The sequence below is a fragment of the Crotalus tigris genome, unplaced genomic scaffold (genome assembly GCF_016545835.1).
Source record: "Crotalus tigris isolate CLP2741 ecotype Arizona unplaced genomic scaffold, ASM1654583v1 scf7180000024281.4978605, whole genome shotgun sequence".
Lineage (NCBI taxonomy): Eukaryota > Metazoa > Chordata > Lepidosauria > Squamata > Viperidae > Crotalus > Crotalus tigris.
Window position 1 is genome coordinate 4,158,131 of NW_024100453.1, and position 13,438 is coordinate 4,171,568.

The 13,438-nt window shown below is 37.7% G+C and overlaps 2 protein-coding genes across 4 annotated transcripts in view; one reads left to right on the forward strand and one right to left on the reverse strand.

Annotated features, from left to right (window-relative positions):
• The window catches only part of ITCH (itchy E3 ubiquitin protein ligase), a 73,820-nt gene extending 65,886 nt beyond the window's left edge, over positions 1 to 7,934 (reverse strand). For both annotated transcript variants that reach the window (XM_039323731.1, XM_039323732.1), the window contains exon 1: positions 7,660 to 7,934. The gene's annotated coding sequence lies outside the window, so the exon portion shown is untranslated. The remainder of the gene's footprint in view (positions 1 to 7,659) is intronic.
• AHCY (adenosylhomocysteinase) overlaps positions 1 to 13,438 on the forward strand; it is a 50,106-nt gene that overhangs the window by 3,782 nt on the left and 32,886 nt on the right. Inside the window, exons 1-3 of one of the 2 annotated variants that reach the window (XM_039323733.1) lie at positions 8,065 to 8,248; positions 11,767 to 11,957; positions 13,122 to 13,197. In XM_039323733.1, coding sequence (XP_039179667.1) covers positions 8,221 to 8,248; positions 11,767 to 11,957; positions 13,122 to 13,197 — 295 coding nt within the window. In that variant the 5' untranslated portion in view covers positions 8,065 to 8,220. Of the gene's footprint in view, positions 1 to 8,064; positions 8,249 to 11,766; positions 11,958 to 13,121; positions 13,198 to 13,438 lie in introns of those variants that run through there. The other variant, XM_039323735.1, reaches the window with a different exon arrangement.

A 13,438-nucleotide genomic window follows, 5' to 3' on the forward strand; every position in this document is an offset into this window, starting at 1 on the left:
ATAGAAGGAATAGATAAAACAGACAACTAAATACAAATTTGAGGATAGAGACTTAAAGATGGAACCTAACAAACAAAGAAGTATGATTTAACCCAAGTGGAAATTTTTTTACAAGAAATACTGGATTTGGAAAAGACAACTTATACTTTAACATCACAAAACAAATTTGAGGATAAGAAAAAAGATTGGACAAAATGGACTAGAGAGATGCCAGGAAAAACACTAGAACTGGAGAGACAAAAAATGATAAGAGAAGCAGAGAGAAAAAGAAAGAAAAAGATTTTAAAAAAATGAATGGACAAATGCCTCTCACAAAGATATTATACTTGACTTACCTTTTATATCTACAGTTAACACCTACAAGAATATGGAAAGATTCTTTGACTCAGCAGAACATATTGATTAAGAAAGATACTGGGCAAAAGAAAAAGGCTAAAGTGAAAATTAAGAAAATAGATGATGGGGCCTATCAGAGAGAATATTTAAAAAGAAACACCTGTTCAAATATGGTTAAAGAAATAGAAAAAATTTGGATGTGAATTTGACTTTAAGAGGGAAGAGCCCCTCAAGTAACATAGCACTTTATTTTTCTTCTTTTTTTATTTTATTTCTTGATATGAGTAATATAAAAGAGTTGGAATGGCTTATATAGAGGAAATGTTTTAGATATTTAAAGGTGATTCACTTTAAGAAAATTACAATGGATTAAAAAATGTTTTGAATAAGAGTTAAAAGACTAGAGGACTAGATTTATTAAACAGAATATTTAAAGATTAAACATATTTTTAATTATGGTAAAAAATGAAAAAGTTTGGAAATAAATATGTATTAGCTTATAGGAAATAGGGGTTTTAAGTAGCATACTATATTTTTATTTTATTCTTATTTATTTTTTTAGTCTTCTTTATTCCTTAAGAAATGTAAAAGTATTGGGTTGGCTTACATGAGAAAAAATAGATTTAAATATTTAAATGTAATTAATTTTGAGAAAATCTTAACCAGTAAGAAAGTTTTGAACATTGTGGGAAAAACAAATGAAAACAAGAACTGTAAACAGGATCTATGATGAGACAACCAGAATGACTAGATAGAAAAAGAATATTATATTGATGTGATTATTATCTGTAGAAATATTAAAAAACTTTTATACTCAATCATTATTCATTAAAACAACAAGAATTTTATTAACTTAAGGTTGGTAAAAGAGAACATTATGGGAAAAAGAGGAAATCAAGTAAAGTTATTATGTGGATTATGGATTATAGAAATCAACAGTGAATGTTTTTTGAAGGTAAACCCAGACAACACACTGTTTACCAAATATTAAGGTGATTATGTTAAAAAAAATAATAAAACATATTTTTTTAAAAAAGTAAAAGTGCAAATGCTTTAGTTACATTGATTTACTTATTTGGTACTGAGTTAGCTAATGCCAATTTATACCATTTTCAATTTAGATACATAAAGTCAAGCCATGTGCAAAGAAATGATGTAGTCTGAGATGACATCTGTACATATCTGCTGCTACAAAATAACCAAGACAGTAGCACACCCATAGAACCATCATTAGAGAAAACCTTTCAAAAGCCACCTTGCCTGCTGGGAACAGCTGTCAAGTTGGCCTGAGAAAATGGTTTACTGGAAAGTAGATTCGGAAGATGCTCAGAAGGCCTAAAAGAGTAATATTTGGAATCTCATCTCCTCGAGAGGAGGACTTCATTATTGCAAGATTCCTTACAGTTTAGGAAAGTCTGCATGGGTCAAAACAGTCAATAGGTTGGCCATGACTATGTGGTTAAAGCCCTAGCCCAGGGGTAGGCAACCCAAAACACTCAAAGAGCCACTTGGACCCATTTCCCACCAAAAACAAAACACTGGGAGCCGCAAAACCCTTTTTATATCTAAAATGAAGATAACATTGCATATATCCTTTTTTACCTTTATTATAGGTGTGTGTGTGTGTGTGTGTGTGTGTGTGTGTGTAGTGTATATGTGTGTGTATACACACACACACACACACACACACACACACATATACACATTAAAAATAAAAGTAAAAATATGACTCTTGGGAATATCCATACTATTAAAACAATGATCACCAAGAGAATGCTTTAAGAGAATAAAATTACATACACACACAGGTAAAAAAAGGATATATGCAGTGTTATCTTCATTTTAGATGTCAAAAGGGTCTCTCTCTCCCTCCCTCTCTATCTGCCCTTGGTCTGCCACTCCTCTTCCCCCACTCTCTCTCTCTCCCTCTCTCTCTCTTTCTCCCCCCCCCTCCTAACTGCTGCTCACCTGGCAAGCTTCAAGCTGTTGTCCAACAACCTCCGGGGTAGGCAACCTCATCTCTTTTATGACTCATGGACTTCAACTCCCAGAATTCCTGAGTCAGCCTAGCTGGGCTAGCTAGCTCTCTCCTGCCCTTCCTGCTTCCTTCAGAGACGCAGCAAAGGGAGGAGCTCTGCCCAGAAAGCTTTTCAGCTCCTCGGAGAACACTGTGAGTGCACTCTCTTTTACACACACACACAAAACACACACACAGACACACACACACACACACACACAGACACACACACACAGAGAAGCAGGGAAGTGCAATTGCCTCTCTCTGTCTCTGTCTCTCTCTGCAAAGGCAGAGGAGGCTGGGAGCCACAGGGGAAGGCTCAAAGAGCCGCATGCGGCTCCGGAGCCACAGGTTGCCGACCTGTGCCCTAGCCTTACATATGGAACTCGCATTAAAAAAGGCATGACTTTGATTACAGACACTGCTGCCATTTTGACCTGCAGTCTCCTTCATTGTTTGTTTAACTTAAGGTCTTTCACTTATTTAATGCTCCATTTTCATGACAATAATCATCACCCAGTGACATGATTTGGACTGACAGAGCATGACTGGCTCAAAATCACTAGGAAAGTTCTGCACCTGAAGGAGAACTAATGCTCACGGCCTTCTAGTTTTTCATCCAGCACTTTAGGCACTATACCAGACTGGCTTTCTAGTTAACATATATTAATACCTAGTATAGAAAAGTAATAACTTTGATGGAAGGTAATAATTATTTTGAATCGGAGAGTCTTCTATTCATAGCAATGTTTTGCACAAATTACAACTTTTACTTAAGTTAATAATAATATTATTAGGGAACTTGGAGGTCATCTAGTCCAACCCCCTGCTCAGGCAGGAAACCTATACCATTTTGGACAAATGGCTGTCCAGTCTCTTCTTAAAAACTTCCAGTGTTGGAGCATTCACCACTTCTGGAGGCAGTTGTTCCACTGGTTAATTGTTCTCACTGTCAGGAAGTTTCTCCTTAGTTCTAGGTTGCTTCTCTCCTTGATTAGTTTCCATCCATTGCTTCTTGTCCTGCCTTCAGGCGCTTTGGAAAATAGCTTGACTCCCTCTTCTTTGTGGCAGCCCCTGAGATATTGGAACACTGCTATCATGTCCCCCCTCGTCCTTTTCTTCATTAAACTAGACATACCCAATTCCAGCAGCCGTTCCTTATATGCTTTAGTCTCCAATCATCTTTGTTGCTCTTCTCTGTACTCTTTCTAGAGTCTCGACATCTTTTTTACATCGCGGTGACCAAAACTGGATGCAGTATTCCAAGTGTAGCCTTACTAAGGCATTGTAAAGTGGTATTAACACTTCACGTGATCTTGATTCTATTCCTCTGTTAATGCAGCCTAGCACTGTGTTGGCCTTTTTGGCAGCTGCAGCACACTGCTGGCTCATATTTAGGTGATTGTCCACTAGGACTCTGAGGTCCCTCTCACAGTTACTACTATTGAGCAAGGTGCCACCTATGCTGTACTTGTGCATTTGTTTTTTCTTGCCTAAATGTAGAACCTTGCTTTTTTCATCATTGAATTTCATTTTGTTAGACAGTGCCCAGTGTTCAAGTCTGTCCAGATCCTTCTGTATCTTAAGCCTGTCTTCTGGAGTGTTGGCTATTCCTGCCAGCTTGGTGTTGTCTGCAAATCTGATGAGTTCCCCATCTATCCCCTCGTCCAAATCGTTGATGAAGATGTTGAAGAGCACTGGGCCCAGAACAGAGCCCTGGTGCACCCCACTAACACTTCCCTCCATGTAGATGCGGTTCCATTGAGGACCACTTACTGAGATAGCTGGTCAGCCAACTACGGATCTATCTGGTGATGATGCTGTCTAGCCCACATTTTTCTATCTTATCAAGTAGTAGGTTGTGATCTACTTTATCAAATGCCTTACTGAAGTCCAAGTAAATGATGTCCACAGCATTCCTCTGATCCACTTATTTTGTCACTTGGTCAAAGAATGCAATAAGATTTGTCTGGCATGATCTATTTTTGACAAACCCATGTTGGCTTTTAGTAATGACTTTGTTTGCCTCTAGGTGTTTGTTGATTCGTTGATTATCTTTTCCAGGATCTTCCCAGGTATTGAGGTCAGGCTGATAGGTCTGTAATTTCCTGGGTCCATTTTTTTTCCTTTTTTGAGGATGGGAACTACATCAGCTCTTTTCCAGTCCTCTGGTAGTTCCCCTGTGCTTCAGGATCTTTGAAAAATATAGTTCAGTGGTTCCGAGATCACATCTGCCAGTTCCTTGAGAACCTTGGGGTGTAATCCATCTGGTCCTGGCGATTTGAACTCATCTAAGCTGGACAGGTGCTCACTTACCATTTTCTTGCCTATCTTAACTTGTGTTTCTATTCTGTTTTTTATGGCACTATTTTTGATAGGTTGGTCTGCTTTGTGTAAAAACAGATGCAAAAAATGAGTTAAATAGTTCTGCTTTCTCCCTGTTGCTTGTCACCTTCTTGCCACTTTCCCCACTAATGGACCAATCATTTCCTTCACTTTTTTTCTTGTTTTTTACATGTTGAAAGAAGCTTTTTTTTGTTATTTTTGACTTTGGTCACAAGCCTTAGTTCATTCTGAGCCTTGGCTTTCCTCACTTCATCTTTGCAGGCTCGGGCTATTTGCTGATATTCTGACTTAGTTATGTGCCCCTCTTTCCACTTTCTATACTTGTCCTTTTTATCTTTCAATTTGTCAGAGAGTTCTTTATGCAGCCACGCTGGTTTCTTTTGAGAGCTGTTATTTTTCCTCTTTGTTAGTATTGTGCTAGACTGGGCTTTTAGTATCTCATTTTTCAAAATTTCCCAAGCTTCTTGAGTTGTTTTCCCCTTGAGGATTCTCATCCATGGAATCCTTCCCAAGCCCTCTCTAAGTTTATTGAAATTAGCTTTCTTGAAGTCCAAGATTCTGGTATGACTGTGTTCTATTGCTTGTGCTTCCATAATGTTGAATTCTAATATTGCATAATCGCTTCCTCCCAGGGTTACTATGGCTTCAACACCTTCTATCATTTCATCTCTGTTAGTGAGAATTAAATCCAAAATGTCTAATCCCCTAGTCCCCTTCTCTACTTTTTGGGAGATAAAGTTGTCTGCTAGGTTTGCCAGGAACCTGTTTGATCTTCCACTTGGTGCAGAGTTTGTCTCCCAGTTGATGTCAGGGTAGTTAAAGTCCCCCATTACTATTGTAATGTGCTTCCTACATACCTTAGTTAGCTGACTACCAAAAAGTTCATCTATTTCCTCTGTTTGGTTGGGTGGTCTGTAGTATACACCCATGGCAATGTCATTTTCCCCCCCCCCCTTTTATATTGACCCAAATGCATTCAAGACAGTTTTTATCATTGGTGTGCTCTATTTCTGTAGAGATGTAGTTATTTCTTATATAGAGAGCAACTCCATCTCCTCTTTTATTTGGTCTGTTTCTTTTAAATTTAAATCCCTCTAGCTGTGTGTTCCATGTGTGGGTTTCATCCCACCATGTTTCCGTAATGGCAACAATATCATATCTGCCCTCATTAACCTGAATTTCTAGTTCACCCTGTTTGCTGTTCATTGGTGTATAGACATTTGAGTCCTTTGTGACTGGCCCTGTGTTTACTTTCTACATAACCTGTGTGGTGCCTGAGTTCCCCTATTGTCTTACCACCTATTTGGTTAGTGCAGTTTGTGTGGCACTCACTATTAGAGGCTTCATTTTGCTTGACAGCAAGGTTGTTATTCTTGTCCACACACACATCTATGCTACATGCACTGATAGCCCTATAATTTTTAGATTGCCGGGGACAGGGTTGTTCTGTATCAATTAACTCACTGTCCCCGCTGTTTAGTTTAAATTTTCCTCCAGAAAATCTGTGAATTTATAGCCGAGTAACTCAGTCCCCTTTTTTGATGGATGCAAACCATCTCTTTTGTACATCTTTTCATTGGACCAGCTACAGACATCGTGACTAATATATCCAAAGCCTTCCCCTTTACACGACTCCTTTAGCCACATATTGAATTGTACTATGCGCTGGCCTTTTCCATTTTGCTCCTTATACACTGGTAAAACCTCTGAGAAAGTAAGCCTACAGCCTATTCTTCTAAGTTCCTTCCCCAAGCTCTGGAAATTGTTCTGCACAGAGAGTACATCTTTTTAGGACAGATCGTTAATGCCGAGATATACAATAGCCTCCACATCACAGTTCTTGCTGCCATTCTTGATTATTTTAGAAATACGCTTCTTGTCCCTATTGGCATTAGCACCTGGAAGACACCTGACCTCTTTCAAAGCCTCTGTGTCCTTTCCTAAATTTACATCCCTTATAATTGAATCACCTACCAGAAGGTAGCTTCTTTTTGGGTGCCTTCCTGTTCTTGCATGACTGATGTGTAATACCTGATTCACACTTCTCTCTGTCGAAATTTAGTTCTTCATCTCGGATCATAATCTCCTGCTTATTTGAGTTATCTTCATAAATACCTTTACCTGTCTCCTTAATGTCCCTATTAAGGTCAGCAAGGGCACTGTAACTGTTGTGCAGGGACATAGCGAAAGCTTTGTGTTTATGGTTGGGATACATAAACTGTGTTGGCAGAATATGGTACTGTATACCACGACTTGTTTAATAAGCTGATTAAATAAGCTACACATATGCAAGACCAGAATGACTTAAGTTTACAGAAGGCGCCTGAATCGCAATCAAGCAATCCTTGTTTGGTTCAGTACACATAACTGAGTTTTCATAGGCAATTTACTATTAATCTTGGTTGTGAAGTTTGGCACAAAGACTGGAAACTACAGTACTACCCAATTTCTTATCGTTCTTGAGTTCATCCTTTTCTAGTCTGCATAATTTTATGGCTAACCACCCTGATAATTTCCTGCAGTCTGGAGAACTCAAAGCTGCTGCATCCTAAACCATTTACTTTCAGGTGAATGTGTCCATACAAAGAATCCAACTAGCTCAATTTCTGCTACATACTGCAATAAAAGAACAAGAAAAGGCAAATCCTTGAAATTGCCATAAACGTTCTTATCAAAATTGCAAAAACCTGGACTTTGGTAATTCAAAGTATAATATTAGGCTTGCTTTGTTAAAGTTAAAAAAAAGTTATCAGAATGTTATATTTAGCAGGAAACCTTTGATCCAACAGGATGGCTTTACTGATAAATAGGATTACAAAATTAAACAATTTTAACAGTTAAGGCTGTCATTATTTAGAGCTGGCAGATCTGGTCAGCTAAGATTTGGACAATCATTAAGTTAAAGGTGAAGTTCCCCCTTCCGTCCAATCGTGTGAGGTGGTACCTGTTTATCTACTCACACTTGCATTTTTTTGAACTACTCGGTGGTCAGGAGCAGAGGTGGGGAAGCGAGTCTCTTGGATCTAGAAACCGGGCCGTCAGCGGCTGATAAGTTCAGCGTCTTCAACCACACAGTCATTGTCCTGGTCTCTCCATCATTAGTTGGCAACAAATAGACGGAAAACGATCTTTTTACCACCTAACGGTCGTCCGGATTACCATAGCTGTACTATAGCGGCCCTCGATGTAGTACAAATACAAAAGCAAACGTAAACAACGTAACTGCGCTGTGACGTTAGCAAAAGAAGGTGTTTTTCTCCTCCCCTCCCAGCCCCAGTCACGCCGCGGTCTTCAACCCTCTTCCACTTCGCCCTGCCTGAACAGTGCCTTCTTCCTCTGCACAAGCATTCGATGACCACGCCCACATCGTGCCGCAGACGGGGATTGGTGGACGGGGTCTCGGGGATTTGCAAAACTAGGCGAGTCTATTTAAAGCCTGTTTGGGGCGCCGCTTACTTTTCTTTGCCCATCCAAACGGCTGCCTTTTTCTCCCTTCTCTTTTGCACTGTAAAAGCACCAAAATGTCTGACAAGCTGCCGTACAAAGTTGGTAAGTAGTTAATTCTCCTATTCTTTCTTTTTTGTACCACAAGCGGCCCCCGGACGATGCCTGATAGAGGCAGTTCTGTTTCCTTTCTGAACACAGTATAGAGGTTTATTGCAAAAAGAAAAAAAAAAGAACAAGCAATGGCTAAGGACTCGGATTTTTCTCGGAAACATTTAGCAAAGGAACACGCGATGCCTCCTTTTTTTCTTCTGTGCCTTAGCTCTTTTTGAAACTGAAAGAGAAGCTATTTTATACACCTTAAAAGGATCTTGAAAGGATGATACATCATTCTTTCTTCCGGAGGAGGATTTAAATGCAACCGATTGTCCTTAACTGAAAATTGATCGGAAAATTAAAGGAGAGAGCCTCGCTAGTGCTGCCTGTATAATGTTGGAAGGCTTATGGGTTTTTTTTCTGCAGTCAAAATGGATTTCAGATTGACTGCTAGATCGTTTCTATGCAATATCTGAGCAAACGCCATGTGGCTCCGGAGGAAAAAAGGGGCTTTGGGAAATATAGTTCTTCTTACTGCTCACCAGCAGGACGATATTAGAGTCTTTTAATTGAAATTACTACATTTCCCGTCATGCTTCTGGTGACCATGCTGTCAAGGAACCGCTGCCTTCTGACTCCTAAATCCATTCACGATGTGTAGTAATTATTCCTACAAAAGAAAAGGCTGTTATTTGAAATTCAATCCGGAATAAGAAATATATTTTTAAAAGACACGTTGTTTCTCCAGCTGCATAAAATTAAATGTTATACAGAATCAAGACTTATTAACTTTTCATATTCTAAAAGAATTGTGATTATAATGGAAGCATTTGTGGGCAAGCATAAGATAGAGTGTCTATGGAGATTTTCAGTCATGGCTGTTGTCCCTAAGGTTTAGAATCCGAGCTTTTTTCACTATTGCAATATTATTTTGCTGAATTTGGACCCTCTTCTGAGGTCCTTAAGCATTCCATAGACAATGTAAGAATACCTTAATGAAGTAATTGAAAATTTGCCATTCCTTTTAAGAGATCAGAATTAGAAAGTGCAATTATGTATATATACTGGACAATGTGGGGAAATCTTTAGGCCAGCTCCACCAGTGTATTGAGCTGTAGCTTCCATAGGTCTCAGCCTTTGGTCATTTACAACCTGTGAACATCCACAGAATGCCAGGTTTGATACAGCTAATCTGAACTTCTGTGTCTGAGAGTATACAAATCAGTGTTGTCAATTCCAAAAGGTTATTTTGTATCAGAAGATCCTGATATTTCCTAAGGCAATTTAGATATCTTAACAAAAGACTCGACTGTTCGTTGTATAACACTCTTCTTTCTCTCCCTCTGTCCTTTCAATATATAACTTCTCTGAAGTCAGACATGTATGTACACGCAATCACCTAAGTTTTGTTCTAGGGTAAAGTTGACTAAAGTCAATTATTTATTACATGCTTTGCATCAGCATTTTTTTTTTTTTTTGCTTCTCTATCATTTCAACATTTTTATATGCTTTGCCTGGAGCAATATCTGTTCCCTCTCTTGTGTTTATTTCCAGTTAAACATCTATTATTTAACTGAATAGGTCTCCAGTCTTAGGATATTTGTGTTCTCTTTTGTATTTGAATCCCCCAAATGACCACTATTAGAAGTCCCCTAACAGTAAAGTACAGCAAATGCAGAATAACAAACAGAATAACAGAGTTGGAAGGGACCTTGGAGGTCTTTGCTCAAGCAGGAGACCCTATACCATTTAAAAGTCTCCAGTGATGGAATACCCACAAAATCTGAAGGCAAGCCATTCCACTGGTTTATGGTTCTCACTGTCAAATTTTTTGTTAGTTCTAGGTTGCTTTTCTCTTTATTCAGTTTTCATCCATTGCTTCTTGTCTTGCCATTCTGGTGTTTTGGAAAATAAGTTGACTCCTTTGTGGCAGCCCCTCAAATATTGGAACACTATTATCATATCACCCCCTAATCCTTTTCTCTAGATTAGACATACCAACATTATTTAGATTAATGGATATTCGTGAAGTTTGCAAGAAGATCACAAAAGATTTTAATATTACCAACTGCTGTTATAAGGTGTTTTTTTTTTAAAAAAAATAAAAATTGCAAGTGGTATTAAATGTATGTCAGCTGTTCTTGCTCTTCCTGTTTCCAAGACTTGTACAGTGTTTCTCAACTATGCAACTTTAAGACATGGACTTCAACTACCAGAATTCCCCAACCAACACTGTATTTTCTTGGTATTTGACTATTGTTGTTGCTTCTTGTTTAGATTTTTATTCACCATTTTCAGATAATTCAAGGCAGCAAACATCAATATTCTTTCAATTTTTCCCAATGTTGTGATGATTTGTGCTGAGAGTGACTGGCCCAAAGTTACCAGTCAGTTTTTCATGCCTAAGGTGTGATTAGATTTCATTGTCTCCTAGTTTCTTAAGTACTGATGTAGTATAGAAAACTTTTAGATTCATCTTTATGATTGTATTTTTGCTAAATCTAAGTAAACTGATGGCTCCTCATGAATGTTCTTTTCATTAGGGTATAAAAGTGATTTGCTGCTTTCATAATCCAACTAATCTAGAAATCCTGAAGCAAGATGGCAGAAAAGAAATCTTTGCACATTTCCATTGCTTTTGTTATAATTTGTCTGTTTCAATATTAGAAGTTTAGGAATTGATGAAATCAATTTGAGCTGTGGTACTTTAGGGAAAAAATACATTGAGAAGCATATCCTAATTGTTTTTCTGAGTCTGGACAAAGATTTATCAAGGCCAATATTGTTTTTTTTTATAATAGAGAGGCAGATGTTTGTAAGCAAATAACTGCTTTCTGAACACTGTTTTATCTTTTGAAGATGGAGTTATTGGTCTAGAAAGAAGTTTCCTATATTTTTTAAAAAAATGGTTGATGTAATATAGACCCAAGTGCTTGATAAATGACAGTTATATAGAGTTTGTATGATGGTGGTGGGGAATTCCCCTCTAGTTCTTGAAAGGCTGATGAATGACCTTAGTTAGTATTTTTTTTTTAACTCAGCCACTCCATAAAATACTTGCATATTGACAGTTATTCTAAGAGCACTTAAATTCAAAGACTTTAAATTCTTGAAGATTATAATTCCTTCTTGTCAATTTTTTTTTCCATTCAGTTGTGTCCAATTTTCTGATACTGCCTGGACAAGATGTTCTCCAGTTTTCTTGGCAAGGTTTTTCCGAAGTGTTTTGCCATTGCTTCCTTCCTAGGGCTGAGAGGGATTGACTGGCCCTAGGTCATTCAGCTTATTTTGTAGCTAACACAAAACTACAGCTCACAATCTCCTAATTTCTAACTTGATGCCTACTACGTCAAATTAGTGCTCTTGTCAATAGTATTTGTTTAAATGTTAAACTAGCAAATGCTTTTACGTTAGCACATGAGACTCCTGTTTCCTTTCTTAACATTTTATTCTGGAAGTTTGGAAAAGACTGGATTATAGTTTTATGAATGCTGTATTTAAATTTCTATTATTTCCTTAACCGGCAGCTGACATTAGCCTTGCTGAATGGGGACGCAAGGCTCTGGACATTGCTGAAAATGAGATGCCGGGGTTGATGAAGATGCGTGAGATGTACAGTCCCACAAAACCACTGAAAGGAGCTCGAATTGCTGGTTGCTTACACATGACTGTGCAGACTGCAGTTCTTATTGAGACTCTGATAGCTCTGGGGGCAGAGGTAAAGCTGCATTTGGGTTAAGCTGCACTCACCTGAATGGTTGTGATATATTAGGATGACACCAGATGGGCTATGTATGGCTATTTAACACTGTCAGTTGATAGAAGTAGTTAAAAGTAACACAGTATTGGGAAGGTTTAATTGTTTACTTATATTTATCTCAAAACTATGGGGACTACAGTATTTCTCCAGGCCATACTGAACATTTCACTACATGATAGTTATAGTTTATACTAGTCTTTCCAGTCTAATCTTGTAAAGATGCTACAGTTACAGTGTGTTTATATGAACCTATTCATTGTGGCTTGCAAATAATTTGGCATATCATGTGCAAACTCAATTAAGTTTTAATCTATAAAACATGGTTGATAAAATTATGGCTTAGTGCTTCATAGTAATTATAGCTGGTTAGGCATGATGTACTGATGGCTGTAGATGACTCTGCATCTTATTTGTATTCTGGCACTAATGAAAAGGATTATATCCTTTTATATCCACATGCTATACTGTGATTTGTTTGCATTTGTAAACCCAACAGTTATACTTAACATTGTGCATGGACCCAGACTATTATTTGCTCATCTGAAAATACGGTTGGAATACTGATCCTCTGCATGCAAATTAGTTTGAACAGCAATTTCCTTAATCCCGGATTGATACTGCTAAGTTTTGCAAAACTGTAGTTTATTGAATAAGTGCAATGGGTTGTTTTTTTGTGCCAGACTATAAAGCTGAAATGAGTTTGCAGCAGAACCAAAGAAACAATGGCATTCTTTAAAACAGTATCTGACTAGCTGCAAACTAGCTATCTATTACGTTTCATTACAATGTAATGATTAAATTGTTACGAAACAAGAGCTATCACAAATTTTGACTGAAGCTAGAAAAAGAAACCTAAGTAAGCAGTCACTTCAAGATCCATTAGCATTCTGATTTTTAGTTACTGAGTTTTGGAAAGCTTTTAGTTTAATCTGGTACAAAGTTTTGAACTCTGACTCAGCTTTCACTGGGAAATAATTGATCTCCCAATTTTTCAAACTATTTGCTTTTAAAGCATTCCTCGTCCCATCAAATTCTGTGAAAGTAGTAAGCTTTGGGGATTTCTTATTCTATATATCGTAGTTATTAAATATAATGCTGATGGCATTTTGAATTATTTTTCAGGTCCAGTGGTCCAGTTGCAATATTTTTTCCACACAAGATCATGCTGCTGCAGCTATTGCCAAAACTGGAATTCCTGGTAATGCTTTGCATTGTTAACAGTTATGCTCTGACCTTTTTAGTCTTATGAGTGTAAAGTAAAATAGGGGAGAACAGGACAAAAATATTGGGGATTCCTAGGAAGAAAGTTATTCTGTGCTATCAGGGTAACCTTTTTCCTAGTGAATAAAAGACTAGAATGTTGCTTTATCATTAATAAAAAACTAAATGAAAATAAAAATCTGGTACTGTGGAAGACTTTAATCGGAAAGCTTTTGATC